The sequence below is a fragment of the Bos javanicus genome, chromosome 17 (assembly GCF_032452875.1).
Source record: "Bos javanicus breed banteng chromosome 17, ARS-OSU_banteng_1.0, whole genome shotgun sequence".
Lineage (NCBI taxonomy): Eukaryota > Metazoa > Chordata > Mammalia > Artiodactyla > Bovidae > Bos > Bos javanicus.
Window position 1 is genome coordinate 14,932,851 of NC_083884.1, and position 21,384 is coordinate 14,954,234.

The 21,384-nt window shown below is 38.0% G+C and overlaps 1 protein-coding gene across 1 annotated transcript in view; it reads right to left on the bottom strand.

Annotated features, from left to right (window-relative positions):
• SMARCA5 (SWI/SNF related, matrix associated, actin dependent regulator of chromatin, subfamily a, member 5) overlaps positions 1-14,711 on the bottom strand; it is a 38,936-nt gene extending 24,225 nt beyond the window's left edge. Inside the window, exons 1-6 of the mRNA XM_061384099.1 lie at positions 14,036-14,711; positions 10,428-10,502; positions 5,322-5,488; positions 3,236-3,336; positions 1,436-1,536; positions 477-656 (exon numbers count right to left, since the gene is read on the bottom strand). Coding sequence (XP_061240083.1) covers positions 477-656; positions 1,436-1,536; positions 3,236-3,336; positions 5,322-5,488; positions 10,428-10,502; positions 14,036-14,212 — 801 coding nt within the window. The 5' untranslated portion in view covers positions 14,213-14,711. The remainder of the gene's footprint in view (positions 1-476; positions 657-1,435; positions 1,537-3,235; positions 3,337-5,321; positions 5,489-10,427; positions 10,503-14,035) is intronic.
• Between the last annotated feature and the right edge of the window lie 6,673 nt (positions 14,712-21,384).

Genomic DNA, 21,384 nt, shown 5'->3' on the forward strand with positions numbered 1-21,384 from the left:
CAACCCATGTCTCCTGCATAGACAGGCAGATTTTACCACTGTGCCACTAGGGAAGCCCTCATTATTTCCATTTCCTCTCCCAAAAAGGATGTGTCAGCTGATCAATATTTTAACTTATTTTGATAGATATGATACCAACGTGTCAAGTTACTATTTACATTTTTACTACTTACATTATTATGAAGAAATTGCTCTAGAATGGGAATAAAGCCTTCAATTTTATAACCACCCCCAAAAAGCAGGAGAAACAAACTATATTCTTATAGCTTTCTACAGTCTACAATTCCTTTTTCCCCAGGATGAATCTTAGCCATCAAGATAATATTCCACTTACGAATTACTAATATTTATGAAGACCAGGCTTATTATTGGGACCCTTTCTCTTCTTTTATCCCTCCTCCAGTTATCCCCTTTCCCCAAACCTAAATTCAAATTCTTTTAATATCAAAATTGTTAATGAAATATGAGAAACTTACCCTTTGTTCTTTATCCCCTATTAAACAAACAGATCTAAGTGTTGGTACCCATCTCTTGAATTCACTCATCCAGTTGTGTAATGTAGACTTAGGCACCAAAACCATATGAGGACCAGGAATGTTTCTATAGTGTTTCATGTACCCAAGAAGAGAAATTGTTTGAAGTGTCTTTCCCAGGCCCTGAAAGAGCAATAACCACAAAGCTAGGAAACATGGAACGAAACAGACTCTTGTATTTATTATTTCCTGATTGGTACAGAAACATTTAAAAGAAAAGCTGTATGTACACCTAACAAATAGCACAATCTTGCCCTGTGTCCAGCGGACAAGTGCTATGGTATTTAACCTTCACCAGTCCGTGAGGGACGTACCATTACCCCCCACAAAGCTCAGATGCACGCTTTCCCAGGGCCACCAGGCAGAGCTAGAACTGAGACCCATTTCTTCTCACTCCATTACTTTCTCCAAGCAATTGTCTTAGCACTGTAGCTAGCTATAGAGAAACTTAAAACATTCACTATAGAACTAGTAAACAGTAAACAAGATACAATGTTTTACAAGATACAACTGTACAAGGTGCCATCACAGAGAAAATATTTATTGATGACGTTCAACTAATCCCCCCTGTGTCTCACAGAAGTGGGGGGTAGGGAGCAAGGGGAGATGGCCAAATCATTATATTACAAAAGTCAACCAAAGGCACGCTTCTCAAAACATATTATTTTTAAATTTATTACACTTTCATAGATAATAATTCCTCACAATTGAAGTATATATATAGATCCCACTTAGGCAACTAAAGTGAGCTAATTATTAGTGTGACACAGGATTAGTTTGCTAACAGTCTATAGTATAATCAATAAACTGTATCTTACAAGTCTTAACTTTTATAAATCTAAATAGTGTACAAGGTTTAAATTATGAAACATGGCCTTCTACAAAAGCTACCAAACACATACCATTTCATCTGCAAGGATACCATTGATGCCGTTCTCATACAAAGAAATGAGCCAATTTAATCCTCGGACTTGATAATCTCTCAGTTTACCCCATTTTACATCTAAGAACAAAAGGAAAATGACATGCACATTTTAAAGACAAGAAATACAGGTGGGCAGCCCCTCCTTCATTTGACACTCAGAGGTTTAACTTGGGCCTACACGTTTATTTTGACTGTGCCTTTTTCACTAGGTTTTAAGAATGGGACTTTGGCAAGTTCCAAGTGAGGAAAGGTAGCTGCTGTGCTGTGGAGCAGAGAAGGAGCAGATGGATATAGAAGATAAGAAACACGATGGAAGGCATCAGAGCGCCCCAGCCACTCAGTCCTTATGTTACCATATATTGGTCCTAGAGACTCTCTGGCCTATTTCCTTTCTCAATGTCAGCGCAAGTGTTTCTAACCAAGTGTTTTCACCTTCCCTGATGACCAAAACCGAGGTTTGCTGGAGACTGTTTTTCTCTTAACAAAGGGGAAATTTAAAAAAATTAATAAAAGATTATTTTTCCTTTACCCTTCCTTACTTTGCTTTTCCAAGAGGTCCTACAAAGAGGAACAATATCGTTCAGGGTTTACATTTCCCATTCCAGAATAATTACTAAGTATATGGATCACAAATAACCCAACTTTTTAAAAAAATATATGTATATTCTATATTCCATCCCTTTTGAAAAACACTGCTCTGAGATGAAATGTTAATTAACACTAGGAAAACTGGATACACTGTAAGAATGTGAGAAAGAGACAACTCAAATACTTCAAATTTCCTTTCTCTCTGGGCCACAAATCTGGCTCTGGCCTCTAGCTTCATAGTAAGAAAACTGGGTACTCTGTAGCCAAAAGAAAAAAAAAAAAAATCTGGAGATACACACTTTAACCAGACTGATGCATTTCTAATCAGATCCTATCCTCCCTGAAGTTTAGTCTGCTAAGAGTTCCAGATGACAGTTAATTATAACTTCCAATCCAAATTATAAATCCTATACTACTATAAATTTTTCTTTTGCTCACAACCACTATGATCACACAAACTTGTCATCAAGTGAGAAAGAGAAAGGTCAGGAAAAAAAAAAATTACTGGGCTTCAGTAAAGAAAACTGTGCCACCAGACAACCAAGATTATACATGCATGCTATGTCGCTTCAGTCGTATCCGACTCTTTGCAACTTCATGGACTGTAGCCTGCCACGCTCCTCTGTCCATGGGACTCTCCTCCAAGCAAGAATACCAGAGTGGCTGCCATGCCCTCCTCCAGGGGATCTCCTGACCCAGGGATCGAACCTATGTGTCAGTCTCTTGCACTGGCAAGTGGCCTCTTTACCACTAATGCCACTTGGGAAACCCAAGATTATATATAAGTAAAACTTAAACCTGGTTAACTATGTTTTCTTTTGGAAAACCATTTATAAACTTAAAGACAAAATCAGGAGATGAGTAAAAAAAAGTCTTTAATAAGTACCTTTTCCTACACATCTTTCTTCTCTAGGGCAAATATATGGCAAATTCCATCCCCATTTTTACATATACATTTAGGAAACATCAAGCACAATGGTGATTTATGCCCTTTTGAAATACAGCATCACTATCGTAATGATATACTATGACTTCTAGCCAAAAAAGTATCTGAAGTTCATTTCACAATCAATAAATTTCAAAGATTACTTAAAATTCCCTTTATAAATTATAGCCAAGAAAAACCCCAACATTAACCAAAGGCTACAAGGGGATGTTTTAAAGAAGTAATTAAATATATATAACATACACGATGGAGAGTCTTCAAACCGAGTGCAAACATTGGTTGCTTTGGAGCTTTCTGTTAATAATTCTTCATCTTCTTCTTGCTCTGTTCTTCGGTGTCGATAGCTGCAAGTTTAAAATAAAATCAAGCGATCTGAGTCTTGGCTTTAATTACCAGCTTTCAATATAGTAGTCAAGAGGCTGACCAATATTTCACAGTATCTTAAAAGGCATGTAAATTAAGACTATAGAGTAATACCTTAGGTTAACCAGAACCTGATAAACATAAACGTGATCATCTAATTTCAATGAAATATGCAGTAAGAAAAACCTCATAGTTTATATTTTAATGTTAAGTATTTTGCTCCCACCCCAAAAATAGTTCCCCCAGAAATCACATTTTAAAAACTACAACTTTCACCAAAAGCTGCAGAATTTGCAGAACAGAGACTTAGGGTTTAAGGCAATGACTCTTTAACTAGAATTACTCGAAGCTTTTTAAATACACATGCCCAGATTTTACATCCCAACAGAGTCAGACACAGTCTCTTAAAAACTAATTTTTTGTAGCTATAATATTGCCAGATTTCTTAATCTCTAAAGGACTCAGGTTAGTAAAACTACTTACTCCCCAGTTTTCAAGTTTCCACTTATACCTGTATACTTTCAACAAATACTTTGATTTAAATTAGAAAATAGTAGATTATATTCCACTCTTGTGATCTCTAAATCTAAATTATTGCTTGATTTCTATTAAGACTACATGCTTTGTGGGAAAGATAATCAGCCTTCCCAGATAGAGAAACATGCCTCAGAAATGCAAGCAAAGGCAATAAAAATCCAAGGATTTTTTTTTTTAGTAGCTTTTTTTTTTTTTTTTCATATTTATCTGGCTGTTGGCTGTGGCGTGCAAGCTCTCAGTTGCGGCATGTAGGATCTAGTCTCCTGACCAGGAGTGGACCCCAGGCCCTCTGCATCTGGGGTGTGGAGTCCTAGCCACCGGACCACCTGGGAAGTCCCTAATTGCTTGTCATATGTGTTTACTTCTTGTGTTTCTCTGCATTCCAATCTTATGAAAACTTAATTCAAAGTTCTACCCCTCAACCCCAAGTTACTCTCCATAAACTGAGAGAAACTTAACTTTGCCTTTTTTTTTTAAATAAAATCTCCTTCATAATATACTATCAAGATGACTGATTATTATGGTTGTTAAACTAAAGATAAAAGTTGGCATATGCTTTGTTACTTTAATTAATGGTTACTTTAAAGCAATGAGATTGCCCTAAATTTGTTATTACTAACCAAACATCTTGTTAGGGCTTCCCTCATAGCTCAGTTGGTAAAGAATATGCCTACAATGCAGGAGACCCAGGTTCGATTCCTAGGTCAGGAAGATCCCCTGGAGAAGGAAATGGCAACCCACTCCAGTATTCTTGCCTGGAAAGTCCCATTGACAGAGAGGAGCCTGGCAGGCTACAGTCCATGGGGTCGCAAGAGTCGGACACAACTTAGCAACTAAACCACCACCAAACATCTTAAGTTATCCAACCAGCACAAATTCTAAGAAAAAATCTATAAATTCAACATGTAAGAATTACTTTACAAATTTTGCACCACCACCTAACAATGGCATCGTACAACTTGATATTTCCTTTTATATAAAGAAACTAAGCATTTAACAAAAATTTTAAGTAGACTATCATGATACAAATCACCATACGATCTATAAACAAACACAGACTTCAGATAACAGCAGTACTCTCAATCCACCTGAGTGGTTTAGGAGACTAGAGAATGCCCCAAGTCAGATCTAAGTTCAAAGTCAGATTATTCTAATTCCTTCTAGATGATGTTAAGTAGGCCACTTAACCTTTGCATTTGTTTCCACTCCAAGGAGAAGGTAACATCTGAATTCCCTACTCAATCCATATAAAAATAAAGCATTATGCCTATTTTTATTTTATACATGTATGGCTATATCCTGCCAAGCCAACTGGGCCAAACAAATAAGAGCACTGTTAACTATTTTTTTAATAAAATGATTCTGTGCTTCTAATTAAGACTATCTAAAATAAGTCTGGCTCAACTGTTAAGCATCAACTATTACTCACTCGCCAACTGAGAGCAAGTTCTGTTTCTCATCCTTTTTTATTCGTGGGCGCCCTGGTTTCATCTTCAAAGGTGAGGTTGGAGTCTTCTGAGCAGCAGGCTGAATGAAATGTGCAAACAGTTCTGTCTGCTTTAATAAATATTCAAATCTATTTGCCCGGTCAGTTTGCTGGAAGAAATGTGAAAACACATTTTATCAGAATATCAATACAAATTCAGAAATCAAAGTTTCAACATGTCTCCACACAACAATCTCAGCAATAAAAAGGAACTACTGCTACATGCAACAACATAGATGAGATTCAAAAGTAGGATACTATGTGAAAGCAAGCAAGCGTGAGACTACACGCTATACGATCCGAACTCCAAACAGCGACTTTCTCTGTGAAATTCTAAGTAGTGGTTTCTCAGAGAGGAGATCTGAAGTGTCAAAGGGATGAGAGCAGGAGCAAGCCCTTGGGGGACGATAGAACTGTTCTACATTGTGACTGTACGGTGTTTACATGGCCTCAGCTATTTGCCAGAACTCACCGAATGAAAAACATACAACTACTGTGTGTCAGTGATACTTGAATGTAGCGGAAGAAAAAATATCAAATAAAAAGATAAAGACACTGCAATACAGGTGTATTTATTCAGAAGAGGGAAAAATGTTGTGCCAAATTTTAAAAAGCTATCAGGCTTGAAAAACCTCTATTAAGTTCATGAAATATTCATTAATCCTATGTAGTTCTTAGTATCTTTTCTTATTTTTATATCTAACATCTGCGGCTTTGAGTGTTTCCTATTATCACACAAAAAGAATGGAAGACCAAAAAAACTTAAAACCTTGAAATCAAGTTCTTTTAAAAATAAACAATGGAAATCTAGAGCCTTTAGACAACAGACTTTTTACAGACACATCAATAATTTGATTTTAAATAAGGAGAAACAAGAAGACAAGAGTTCAATAAACAGAGAAGCCAGTTACTCAGTATCTCTACCTATGTTTAAAATGTCAACTTTACAATAAAACATTTTACCTAGCAAACACCAGAGGTAGTCTAATGTGCTTTTTAAATGAAAACATAATTTTTAAACATCACACACATGTAAAACCGAAGCCCAATTTGATACTGAAGGCACACGGTGACAGTGCCTTCACACTGGACCACATCCATACCACTAACAACAGGCTGTCAATACGTTTCTCCTTAGGAATGTCCTACCAATGACAAGCTTCAGTTTCTGTTTTAAAGTACTAACCTGAGATCCATATATACGTATTTTGCACAATTTCATTTTCAAATACATATATAGTAAAAGAAAAACCAAAAACATGCAATGAGAAGATCATGCTATTTAAAAAAGGCTATTCTATTATTGTAATTATGTTTGGATCAAGATAAATAAGCTCCGGAAATAAATTCAGATAGGTGAGAGTGTAAGATATTTTAAAGCAAAAGTTACTCTACAGTACTCAAATCACTGAATATATATTCTCTTCTTTAAAAACATTTTCAAATCAACGTTTTCTTCTTAAATGTCTTTTCAATTCAAAAAATACTTTTGTGTGCAGACCAGAAAAAGTATTTTGTTTCTCTATGAAGTTTTCATTATAGTACAATATTGAAAATAAAACATAACAAGTAAATTATGAAAACTGTCAGAAAACAAAAACTCAGAAGTAAAAACACACAGTAAGAACACATCGAAGTGTGAATAGCACCAGATTTTCAATTTTAAGCAGGATGATTAGGAAAATGGCAACAGAAATGATGTTTCACAGAGAAGGGAGTAGTCCTCCCAATTCTTAGACCTTATCACACCTCTCTACTGCTCAAGATCCTTTAATGGTTCTAGATGTCTTAAGATGGTATTTTTTCAAACTGTGGTTCATGATCCATTAGATCAGAAATATCCAGAATCTTTGTTATCTTCTACAAGGTCAAGTCTGAGACTACTATCTTAAAGAACAAAGCATAAACTTCACCAGAGCTCTACAAAAGATTTCATAATTTCCAAAATTCTCTCACTGATTCAAGTAGTGTGGAGTTACAAACTGTTGCAAAAAAAACAAGGAGTTTAGAACATTTACAGAGTAAGCTTTCAGTGGAACTGTAGCAAAGGTTTAAGGGGATTAACAGGCAAAGACCTCATTGCTTGAAAAATGAAAAGGTTAAGATAAAAATGACGAAAGGTGTAAAGAAAATGAACCTATCTACAAAACAGACAGAGATCTGACTTGTGGTTGCCAAGGCAGAGGAGGGGAGGAGAGGGATGCACTGAGAATTTGGAGTTGATAGTTGCACGTATTACATTTAGAGTGGATAAACATTAAAGGTCCTACTGTGTAACACAGGGAACTGTATCCAACTTCCCTCAAATAAACCATAACAGAAAAGAATATCTAAAAGACTGTATATATATGTTAAACTGAATCACTCTTCTGTATAGCAGAGATAGACACATTATAAATCAACTATACTTCAATTAAAATAAGAGGTATAAGGAGAAAAACTACTTTCTAAAGAGCAGAAACAATAAGATCAAGAACCCCCCCCCCAAAAAAATGTATCGTAAAATTAAAGCAAAGGTTAAAATCAATAGCCTTGGAAAAAGCATTTTTCTCTAAGAAAATGACCAGGATAGTAGAAGCCATACATGTTTGGAAATAAATTGATGATGGGCCTGCAATTCTTTATGGAGGAAGACTGAAAGTGAGAAAGTGACAGAAAAGTAGAAACTTAATCAGAGTGGCAAAGTCTTAGAATGGCTAAATAGGATTGTTAGAAATAACAGTGAAAGCCAAAGAAAGTGAAAACCATAAATTTATTCCAGTACCAATCAGTGTAATTACTTTAGTTTTCTCAAGCAGTACTTGGCATCTTGGGTTCAAGAATGAAAAGTGACTATCAAGACTTATCTATGAATAGGATCTAGCAGATGATAAGGAGTCTGCTCAGAAGAAAACTGCTCGTCAAGGTCATGGTTTTGAAAAAGGAAATTAAAGTAGGAGACTGAAAAATTTGTAGGAAGTTGAGAAAAAAATTGCAATAAAGGGAGCTGTGGAGATGAGAAGCATTGCAAAGAACCACTGAAAACCTCCATTATATAATCAGATCAGTGTCACAGACTTCACAAAAACACAGATCTGGAAGAAGCTAGATCATGAGAAACGAGCCAAATGAAGATGCCAATGAAATAATTCATGCAACAGAAGAATAATGAACCAGGGTGATGGGGAAAAGATAAAAGAAATATTTATGAAGTTAAATCTGCCAAGACTATTAAAATTATGACACGCTGTTATAAACAGCTTGGGTATTTATTAAGAAAAACTTTCATTCATTGAGAGAACACTAAGTAACTGTGTGGGAAAGAGATAATGAATTCAACTTCGGATATTCCTAAATAAGACCTACCAAAGGGATTTAAATGTTCAACAAGCAAATGAAAATACAATGATTGGAGGCATCTGAGCTAGAGATAAATATTCAGAAGTACTCATTTAAAAGTGGCAGATGAAAACCAGTGACAAGGCTAAAACTTTCCAAGAACAAATGTTCAAAATGCAATGAAGGACAAATGAATAATCAAGTAAATAAGGTATCATCAAAGAAAAAAGGTTTCTCAAGGCAAGAAAAAAATTTGTGGAGTGGCCAATGGTGTCAAATACAAGTATGAATAAGGAGAATGAACTAAAACTAGGCCAAAGAATTGGCCATTAAAATTACTAGTACATCACTTCTCAGTCTTTTGGCTAAGATCAAGTAGAGAATCACTAATATAGTGTTAATGACAGAATCTAAGCTGTGCGGGTTTAGAGGAATGACTGGGAAAAGTAAAAATGGAAAACCATCTTTTCTTCAATTAAGACTGACAGCAAAGAAAGGTGACAGGACAGTTACACATATACACAAAATGCATACATACAACATGGAACAGAAATCATATACAGTAATACATCATTTATACTTTACATATTACCGTATGCATTATGCACGCTATGTATGTGTATACAGATACATATATGCAACTTTTAGGACTTTGAAGCCATTTTTAGAAATTTCAAAAATATTTGCTGATATTGATGAGAAAGTCAAAGAACAAGGGGAAGTAATACTTGTTAAAATCAGTATTCTATGTGCCAGATACTATTCTGGATGCTGAAGACAGAAAGACTAAGACACCATTTCCACTCTTCAGGAGGATACTTATTGTGTAATGATGATATTCTTATACATGTTAACTAAGATTTAAAAAAATTAAGTTTAATCTACATAAAGCATATACAACAGGGCCCAGTACATACTATTTATTCACTGTTAGTCATTATTATTTAATCTAAACTTAAATTCAAAGCTCTTTGTAGGTACTGGTTAACTCATGTTAAGATAAAGATTCCCAAGAGGATGTGAAATGTGAGCTGGATCTTTTACAAGTATAATATTCATATTATCTTTTGTAAAGCTCTCATCCATATAATAAAAAAGCTGTAGGCAAGAAATATTATTACTATATATACTGTATATTTTTGTATTATATATTGTATGCATATGTGCATGAGCACATGCTCCGTTGCTTCAGGCATGTCAGACTGCAATCCTATGGACTGTTGGCTCCTCTGTCCATGAAATTTTCCAGGCAAGATCACTGGAGTGGGTTGCCATGCTCTCCTCCAGGGGATGTTCCCTAACCAGTGATCGAATCTGTGTCTCCTGCATTGCAGGTAGATTCTTTACCCACTGAACCACATGGGAAGTTCATTATTGTATATGTTATTATAAATTATACATGTATTACTTGCTTTATAACCAGTAGAGTACAATGCTAGACAGATGCAGAATAAACACATCTTGAATGGTTACTTCTCTGGTCTTTTAACTCATCTCACTCCCAATGCTAAATCTAAAAAGGAGTATTAATATAATCCATATATTTACATACTATGTGAATTCATGAAATACATCTGTATTTGTTTTAATCAAGTAAGTCGAGTAAGATAAAAAACAGTTACAATACTCCATGTTACACATGTTTAAATTAGGTATCTGTGCCTCAACTTTAGTAAATTTAATCACCTAATAAAAAACTATTATGATTCTATTCATATACCTAGAACATACCATTTTTTCTTCATAGGTGGGATCTGGTTCTTGGATTTCTTTTTGCTTTCCAGGAGATGCATTGTCAAATACTTCCTGGTAAGAGGGAAAAACCATGGTTTGTTCTTCAAGAATACTCAACATACCATTATTACACTGATTTCAGCCCAGAACACATTCAAAGTAATACACTCCTGTCCTGAACTTCCTAGATACCTAAATCTGATAGGAAACCTTGATGCAAAATATGACAGTAATAACAATTCACTTAACCCAAATATGTAAACCGCATGGCCACTGCCAAGATTAAAACACAAGGTTATTATCTCCAACATCCTAGAACAAAAAATACTTAAAGCAAATCTGTTTTGTTTTCTAATCAAAAATTATAAAGCCAAATTGAACAATATAAATTGTGAAGGAAATGTTCCCTTTTAATTAAACTGCAGTATCTACTGTAGTACTACCCAAATGTATACCTGGGAAGTCACACAGTCATCCTGATTTCCATCTTCTAAAACATTTAAAAAATTCATCATGCACCCTGAAGTGAATACTTTAACCACAGTTTGATTGCTTAATTGACAATAAATGTGCTTTTTTGGCAAATTTATTCACCCTGACATTCAGAAAGTCACAAAATCCAAAACACCCCCAACCTCACTGTAAAGTTTGCTCATCAGCTGGTAAAAAGTACAATTTTCATTAATGATGTAGTGATCTGCGGTGCTACACGCTGTAACCAAGTTACCTATGATTAAAAAGCTGAGGGGATGGGCCTGGTACAGCACTACTGCTGCTGCTAAGTCGCTTCAGTCGTGTCCGACTCTGTGCGACCCCATAGACGGCAGCCCACCAGGCTCCGCCGTCCTATAAGAGATCAAATGACCCAAATTCAAGTCTAACTTCAGTGCTAAGACCGTTACGAACTTGTGTAACCTTAAGCTCATCACAATCTCTGGTCTCCAGAGTAAAAGTGACAAAGCCACCTACCTAGAATAATTCACAAAATGGTACTGGGATACCATGAAAAGTCGAATGTATCCTAAAAAAACAAGATGTGCTTTCCAACAGCAGTCATTACTTCTTTCACAGTCTTAACTAAAACAGGCAAAAGATTTGGATTTAGGACCCTTGAGATCATATGGCTATTGGTATATAGTGTACCTACCTATCAGTCCAGGTAGGTATGCGAAATGAGAATGAACCAAGACAGGCCCCATTCAGGTTGCCAAAAAGATCATATTAATTAAAAAATGTGACTGCTCCCATGACTACCAATACCAAGCAAAAAAAAAAAAAAAATAATACATAGGAAAGCTAACAAATTTTCCTAGGAAAGTGGGCTTTGTCAGAAAATAAATGATCTTGGAAAAACACAGCTTAAAAAGAAAAAAAAAAACACTATAATGTGAAGGAAAAAAACAAAAACTAGTCATTAAGAAAACCGGTAAAAGATAAAATCACTGATGTTACTATCCTGAGAAGGGGAAAAATAATGAAGCCATTTTTGAATAAATGAAATCGTTAAACAACACATTTTTGGCAAAAATATGACAGGGCAAGATATTCGGGGAAGGGTCAGCTTCAGAGCCAGATGCGGGTTCTATCACAGATTCTACTTACAAGGGAAGACTCAATTTCCCCATCTGGCAAAAATACTACTGACAGTCATCCAGTACTTGTTACAACATTAATATTCATAGTTAAACTCTAATTCCACTTTACCTTAAAAACAGCAACTGAAAGGCAAAATATTTAGTTTAGGCTTTAAATTATTCTGCTTTCTGATATTTCCTTAACACTTCTAGTGAGACTGAGACTTTGGTTGCTACTCCAAAATTTGAATGACAGCCTCTTTTGAGAGGCTGACAACAGTGGACAGCAATTTGCAGAGAAGTGCAGTGCGTGCTCAGTCGCTTCAGCCTTGTCTGACTCTTTGCCACCCCGCCAGGCTCTTTGTAGCTCGCCAGGCTCTTCTGTCCATGGGATTCTTCAAGCAAGAACACTGGAGTGGGCTGCCATGCCTCCCCTCCAGGGGATCTTCCCAACGCAGGGATCGAACCCGAGGCTCTTTTGTCTCTTGCACAGGCAGGCGGGTTCTTTACCACTAGCGCCACCTGGGAAGCCCTGAGAACTGCGTATTTAATACAACTGCTTTCAGTGTCAAACTTTCAAACCCCCTTAAACAAGGAAGCGGGAATCCAAGTTAACCCTGGCAATTCAAAACAATCATTTAAAACCTAAAGAAAAAGAAAACAAGCAACACTGACATGAACTGAAAACAAATTTCAAGTCGCTGAAAGCTATAGAATACCAGAGATCCTATTCCACCAAAACCCACCCTTACCTAAAAGTTCTTTCAAAAACTAATAACGTTACTTCACCCTAGATAAGGCCGCTGGTTGCAGAGAGTAGGACTCCACTGAACTGACTTATGACTTAGTACAGCACCCAAATAAAACTACTGAGCCAAATGCTCTATGGTAAACTGTCCTACCATTTCCTTATTGTGTTAATTCTACAGCAACATTCCCTTTTAGAGCAGTATTACCTTTTCTTCATCTATCCAAGGATGGAAAAATTCCAGAAATCTCTGGGCTGAGACTATAAAATATCTCAAAACAGATCGAAGGCCAAGAATAAAATTGGAAGGAGCAAGCAACACTTTGTTCCCAGACATCGCAAAACCTTGGAGCACACCCAAAAGACCCGCCTGGCAGTTCCCCAATCTCTCCACCCTCGCTGTACTGTTACCATTCCCTGACCCGTCAGCCCCAGTCCAGAAGGTAGGGAGCCATAGAGAACGGTACCAATTCTCAAAGTAAGGCCAAGGCCCCCAAAGAGGAAATGCGCTGGTCTGTAAGCAAACTAACCGCCCCTCACTCACTAATTCATCCATCCATCCATCCATCACTCCTCCCACGAAATGAAATGGGGGTTCAAGACAGCTGCTGCCGCCTTGGTCGCTTCCCTTCCCCACGGAACAGTGCCTGGGAGGAGCCTCCTCTCCCTCCGAGGGAGCAGCTGTGCCCCGCTTATCCCCACTGCGCCCTCGGCCATCCAGCCCTCGCCATTGTTTCTGCGGAACAGATACCGCCCCCGCAAAGAACGGGATGAAGAAAAGGAGGCCCAACTCCTCGGATGCGCTGCTTTTAAATGCCTTCCCCACCCCGCCTGTCTACCCCCGTACCTACAGGGAAATTTCCCTCGCCCTCCCCCCAAGTTTAGCGGAAAGTAAAATCGAGATTCAGAGATGAGCAAGGGAATTATGGGAGTCCAGCTTTAAAAAAAAAAAAAAAAAAGGTAGATCCTCACTCGGCCTCAGTAATCAAGAACATGTGTCTAATAAGAGCGTTCGAGGATTTGGCAAGGTTCGCCAAAGAGACAAATAATATAAACGTGAAGTGCCAGAAATCCACTTCAGGTTGCCTGGATAGCTTAAGCGCAAGGGTGAGAGCATCATTTCCGACCCAAAGGGTCTGAGGCCGAGTTGGAGTGGGAAGGGGTGAAGTTTGGCTCTGCGTCTCATCACTAGTACAGAGGCGAGGGAACCAGTTCCTCCTCCCCCTCCTGCCCTCTTTCCACGCCACGAGCCGCCCTCTTTCCACGCCACGAGCCGCCCTCACCTCCATCTCCGAGTCCGTGGGGCCGGCGTTGCCCACGGAGGGAGCCCCCTGGGCTGCGACGCCCTCGGGGCCGCCTTTGTTGCTGCTGTTGCTCCCGCTGCCGGCGGCCAAGGCTGCGGGCTTCGAAGGCGCGCTCTCGGGAGGCGGGGGTGGCGGAGGGTCGGCCGCGGACGACATGATGTTCCGTCTGCGTCACCCGCTGCTGCCAGAGGCCGGGCCCGGCAGGGAGGAGGAGGAGGAGGCCTAGGCCTGGGAGGCTGCGTCGCAACGAGCAGATGGAGAAGCGAGAGGACTACCCGAAAGCCCCCTGCGCCGCGGCTCGGCGACGAGCCCAAACCAGGCCCAGCAACCTCCCCCTCTGGTCGCCCTCCTCTTTCGCGGAGCTCCGGGTTCGACCGGCGCTTTACCCCACGGCGGGAATCACGTCGACGAGAGTGGGCGGGGCCACTCGGGTCACTGAGGTCAGGGAAGGCGGGCTGATTCACAGGAGGGCGGAGGGTTGGGGAAAAAAGAAAGGAAAGCAAAAGAGGGACAGAGACTGGGAACTGGCTTAGCTGCCTCCTCTTCCTCTGGTAGATATCATCTATCTCTCCAGCATTCAGGTCTACTACCTACGCCACCGACTATCAACACTCGCGAGATTGATGGTTGGCTACATGACTAGGCTCCAAGTGCGCATGCGCATTCTCCCCTCCTTGCCTTGGGCCACGCCTCCTCCGAGACCCCAGAGAGCTCTTGGGTAAGGAATGGGCGGGGCCTCGAGGGAGAGCTTGGAGACGTAGGTTTGTGCGTCGGCTTCCCGGCATGACGCGAGCGCTGTCTTCCAGGGGTTCTTAACGGCTCACGGTCCACCGGCGCTTCGTCTGCTCTGCATGGCAGGGCTCCGCGGCACTCCCAGAAAACTTGCCCAGGTTTTGCGCCGCCTACTGCAGTATAGAGGCCTGTGCAGGCCTTAACACTTTCACTGCCGCCGCTTATAGGTGTGACGCCAATGTGTTGAAGATGGTTTAGTTATCCCAGTTGACGTCTCTTATATTTTGTTGTCTAAGCAAAAAGAGCCCCTTAGTGTAATTTTTTTTTTTTGTCTACACGTTAGCTATATGAATCATTTCTAAATTCCTTCTACTTCTCTTTGGTACAGAGTTAAACGATATTTTCTCTGAATTTACATGCTAAATATAAGCAAACTGCCCATCACCATGTAAATTAGAGTCATGAGTAATCGATAGATAAGAGAGGCCATGGGCTGTATCTTTTTCTCAACCACTGAATATTAAAATGTACAGACTGCTGTACTTTTCTTTCTCCTTAAGAAATATTTCGAATAATCACCAGTAGTTACGCCTTCCGCTGTCCTCAACACAGCCTGTGGGTCTTGCGCACGGATCTGCTGCAGATTATCAAGAACATCGTGTTCTACTCAATAGAAAATCGTACTGCTGTAAATTGTTATCTGCCCTGCACAGGCTCTTAATCATCTTTGTATCCCCATAGCCAGTATTCTATCAGTATGTATTGAATAGAGGAGACACACTTTTTCAAGAGTTAAGATTTGAGCAAACTGTTGATTATGTTGAATTTCAAACAGAAGGGCTCTCCTTTAAATCGATAGCCTGCAAACTTAACTGATCAAATGATAATTTTTGAATTGAGATCTGGAAAAATGCCCCCCAGCCCATTAGAAATACTGTTTGTGAGACTATAAGGAACCATCTAAGGATGTATGAACACAAAAATACCAAATGATGTTTGTTGTCTTCACCTGTTACCGCAAAAAGCTAGCAGTAGTGAGTCCAACATAGAAAGTGTGATTTTAAAGCTATTGTACACCCACACAGTGAACTATTATTTATCTTAGCCATTAATGTAGAAGAGTGTTTATTATATAGTGTTAACTGAAAAAAATTAAGTTGAAAAACGAATAAAACATTCGAAGGATAATCATGAAGTATTGAAAGTGGTTGTTGTTGGTGTGTATTTCCTAATTCTTTTTAGTTTTAATTTTTTTTTCTAAAGTGAATCTGTGTATTACTAAATTGAGCAAATTTATTTTTAATATTTAAAAAACACTTTTACCAGAAAAAGATGATGTGGAAGTAAAAAGTTAGTGTCTAGGGTAACAGACACTGACATACAGACACTGAACAAATACTTATCAACAGATATTTAATATTGACATTAAGAAGAAAGCATATAACATTTATTTAATATTCAGAGTATTTCTTCACTCTACAGGTAAATATCTTGGATCTTGGTTTAGAAACCCTAAAAATATACTGAATATGTAAATGGATGAATCTTGAAGGCTGACAATAATTTAAGAAAAACAAGTAGCAAGAAAATCAATAAAATTACCTCCAAAATGGCACCTGTCTTTCTTAACATAGACATTTATACTATGAGTGAGTTTCTCATATGAGCATATGAAAGCTGTATGAGAATCCTGTGGTGGTAATTACGGAGGAAAGATTCTTAGAAGAAAGGAGGAAGAAGAAACAGAATGTTTGAACCCAGTAATCTAACCACAGGGACAGAGAAACATTTTGAGCAAGGTCTAGGAGCGGGGAGGAAAGGAAGCGAGGAACTACAGAGAAGACAATGTCTGAAAACTGAGGTATAGGGACATTAACTGAGTGGCAGACAGTAGTGCCCATCTAGTGGCCAAATGACAAAGGTCTATTGTTCTTCAAATGCTGACAGGCTAAAACCTCCAGCTAGTTCTGAAATTGATAGCATTATATAAGATTAGTGTTGTTAGAGTAGGTTTGAGAGTCAGCCAAGTCTGGAATTTCATGTAGGTACAAGAACTTAATATTTGTGTGAATTCAGGCAAATTACTTAATTTCTTTGAAGTCAGTCTTTTCCTCATCTTTTTATTATTCCAACTTTATATTTGGATGACATTCTTATAATAATGTTATAAGAATTATAATAATTATAACAATAATCATAATAGTTATATTAACCTAATTATAACATAATAATGTCATAAGAATTAAATGAGATCAAGTATGCAGGGTGTTTAATATAGTGCCTGATATATACTGAGCTCTGGGTTCAAGTGTTAGGTATTCTAATACTGAAGGATCATAAGCCTAAGGGTCAGAGTAGGATCATCCACTGTGTTTTTTTAATGAGGAGGGTAAAGGGAATAGTGTCATGAAAACACTAGAAGGAAATACTTCTTTAAACATGTTCCCAGAAATAAATACTATAATGTAACATCATGATCAGATCAGATCAGATCAGTCGCTCAGTCGTGTCCGACTCTTTGCAACCCCATGAATCACAGCACGCCAGGCCTCCCTGTCCATCACCAACTCCCAGAGTTCACTGAGACTCACGTCCATTGAGTCAGTGATGCCATCCAGCCATCTCATCCTCTGTCATCCCCTTCTCCTTCTGCCCCCAATCCCTCCCAGCATCAGAGTCTTTTCCAATGAGTCAACTCTTCACATGAGGTGGCCAAAGTACTGGAGTTTCAGCTTTAGCGTCGTTCCTTCCAAAGAAATCCCAGGGCTGATCTCCTTCAGAGTGGACTGCTTGGATCTCCTTGTAGTCCAAGGGACTCTCAAGAGTCTTCTCCAACACCACAGTTCAAAAGCATCAATTCTTCAGCGCTCAGCCTTCTTCACAGTCCAACTCTCACATCCATACATGACCACAGAAAAAACCGTAGCCTTGACTAGACAAACCTTTGTTGGCAAAGTAATGTCTCTGCTTTTGAATATACTATCTAGGTTGGTCATAACTTTCCTTCCAAGGAGTATGCGTCTTTTAATTTCATGGCTGCAGTCACCATCTGTAGTGATTTTGGAGTCCAGAAAAATAAAGTCTGACACTGTTTCCACTGTTTCCCCATCTATTTCCCGTGAAGTGGTGGGACCGGATGCCATGATCTTCATTTTCTGAATGTTGAGCTTTAAGCCAACTTTTTCACTGTCCACTTTCACTTTCATCAAGAGGCTTTTTAGTTCCTCTTCACTTTCTGCCATAAGGGTGGTGTCATCTGCATATCTGAGGTTATTGATATTTCTCCCGGCAATCTTGATTCCAGCTTGTGTTTCTTCCAGTCCAGCGTTTCTCATGATGTACTCTGCATATAAGTTAAATAAATGGGGTGACAATATACAGCCTTGACGAACTCCTTTTCCTATTTGGAACCAGTCTGTTGTTCCATGTCCAGTTCTAACTGTTGCTTCCTGACGTGCATACAGATTTCTCAAGAGGCAGGTCAGGTGGTCTGGTATTCCCACCTCTTTCAGAATTTTCCACAGTTTATTGTGATCCACACAGTCAAAGGCTTTGGCATAGTCAATTAAGCAGAAATAGATGTTTTTCTGAAACTCTCTTGCTTTTTCCATGATCCAGCGGATGTTGGCAATTTGATTTCTGGTTCCTCTGCCTTTTCTAAAACCAGCTTGAACATCAGGAAGTTCACGGTTCACATATTGCTGAAGCCTGGCTTGGAGAATTTTTTATCTCAAATATGCAAATACATGTTGTCTACACCTAAAATTCTCTCTACTAGATTTAGTGTGCTAGAACGGTATGTGCTATGCTGAACAGAGTGGAGCAAAGAGATACTCGCCAGTGGACAAAAGATGTCAAAGATCTAGGACTCTTCCAACATTTTGGCCTTGAATGGTAACAAAAAGTATTTTATTAAGTTTATCAAGAACACAGGAGGAATATGCTGAGCCTGTCTTTATCTCATGCTCATTTTATTTTGTGAAAGCCTAGGAAAGTAAGTCTGGTTACTACATGACAACAATAAAACAGTATTGAGTTTGTGAGTATCTTAAGAATAGGCGAGTCCAACACTAGATACCAATGATCACATGTACTTCTTTTTCAGAATTCTCTTACTTAGGTCATTTGCCACATGAGGGGATTTCAATTAAAGAAAAGTATTAAGTAAAGTTCCAATGCATCTCCCTCATGTTTGGTCACCAACTCATATCAGTGGGCGACTCTGTCTGCTTGGTGTTTGTACATGTATTTATGCCATCATTTAAAATTGCCTTTCCCCCCCTCTGCTATTTACAAGTTAAAAATTTAAGTTCTCTGTGCATTTCCTCCCTTGTAAAACATTTTTTTTTCTTCTTACGTGAATGCTTACTTTCAAAAAAGGGGAACAGTCTCAAATCTAAGCTTCCATTTCAGAAGCCTAGAAAAAGAAGAGCAAAATAAATTCAAAGTAAGCAGAAGAAAGGAAAAAAATAAAGGCAAGAACAGAAATCACTGAAATTAAAATCAGACAAAATAAGACAAGGAACTGGTTCTTGACAGAATAAAATTGACAAAATGTTTGGAAAACTAACAGAGAAAACACAAATCATCAATATTAGGAATTAAACAGAACCCATGGTTACTGACATTGAAAACATCAAAAAGATAAAGGGAATACTACAAGCATAAATTTGACAGATTAAATAGACCACTTTTTTGAAAAATAACTCAGACAATATGACATAGATAACTTGAATAGTGTTATAAATATTTAGGAAATTAAATTCATAACCTAAAAGCTCCCCAAAAGAAATCTCCAAACCCAGATGGTTTCATTGGTGATTTCTACCATATATTTCTACACAATTCTATGGAAATTTTATACAATCTCCTCCCAAAATATAGAAAAGGATGCACTTCCCAAATCATTTTTTGAAGCTACTATAATCCTTATACCAAACCAAGGATAGTGTATAAAAGAAACTGAAAGACCAATATCTTAATGAATATAGATGTAAATATCCTTAACAAAATATTAGCAAATACAGTTATGCAATGTATAAAAAGAACTGTGCAAATAGAATTTATCTCAGAGCAAATTTCATCAGAGATGAAAAAGTAGTTCAATATTTGAAAATTGATGTTATCTGACATTAACAGGTTAGAGAAGAAAACTCACTTGATTATATCAAGCAATGCAGAAAAAGCGTTTGACAAAGTTTCAACCTCTTTTCATAATAAAAACTCGCAGAAAAAAAAAGTATATAGGGAGACTTCCTCCACTTGATAAAGAGCATCTGAAATACCTACAACCCAACATGATACTTAGTGAGACTGAATGTTTTTCCTCTAAGATCAGAAAGAGGCAAAGATCCTGCTCACACCCCTGTGTGAATGCTGGAAAGGAAAAATAAAACTCTCCATTTGCCAATGACATGATTATCTATGTAGAAAATCCCAAGAAATCTGCCAGAAAAATCCAAAGACCTAATAAGTGGATTCTGAAAGTTTTCAGGGTAAAGAATAAGCATTCAAAAATCAACTATTTCTACAAATTAGCAATTAACATGTGGACTCAGTGCAGAGGTTTTTCAACAAATGGTCCTGGAGAAATCTCCATGGGGTGGGGGGAGAAGCAACCTTGACCTAAGTCTCCCACTTTGTGGGAAAATTAACTCAAAATATATAGTAGACTTAATGTAAAATAGAAAACCAAAAAATTTTAGAGAAAAATGGGGAAAATGCTAAGGATCTAAGGTTGGGCATGGAGTTCTTTATCTTTGACACCAAACGCATGATCAGTAGAAGGAAAAATTAATACATTGGATAAAAAATTAAAAGCTTTTGCTCTGTAAGAGACTGTCAAGGAGATGACAAGTTGCAGAGTGGGAGAAAAATATTTACAAACACATGTCAAACAAAGGATGAGTATCAAATATATAAAGAACTCTCAAAATTCAACAGGAAAAAAAGCAAGCAGTCTGTGTAAAACATGGGAAAAATAAATGAAACATTTCTCTGAAGAAGGCATACAGATGGCAAATTAGCACATTAAAAATGTTCAAAAGCATTAGTCATAGAAAAATGCAAATTAAAACCACAATGAGATATTACTTCATACCTAACAGAATGGCTAAAATTGAAAACAATGACAACATCAAATGCCGGTGAGCACACCAAGAAAATGAATCAGTCATACATTGCTGGTGGAAATGTGCTAAGGAGCTCAGAGACCCAAAACCCTGAGAATGGGTGCTTTAGGAAAAAACTATTTTTCTCAAAAAAACAAAAGTTTGTGCACAGTTGTATTTCTCTGAAACTATTGCTCCTAAGTATGTGATCCCAATCATTTGCTTTAATGGTAACTTTTAACCAAAGAAATTTTATTTTCCAGAAAACTAAAGGGTAAGTCATTGTGAACTGTATGATCTACGTTTTAGCAAACTATCAGAGCTTATGAATACATAGAACACAACTTTCTGCAGCCCCACACATCCTTTATAAGGCTTCACAAAGTGGCAAAAGTAAGCATATTCATTTAACAGACACAAATAAATAGTCTCTTTGTAGCGTTTAGAATACAAAGTGAAATGGTAAACACAGAGAATTACGCTTAG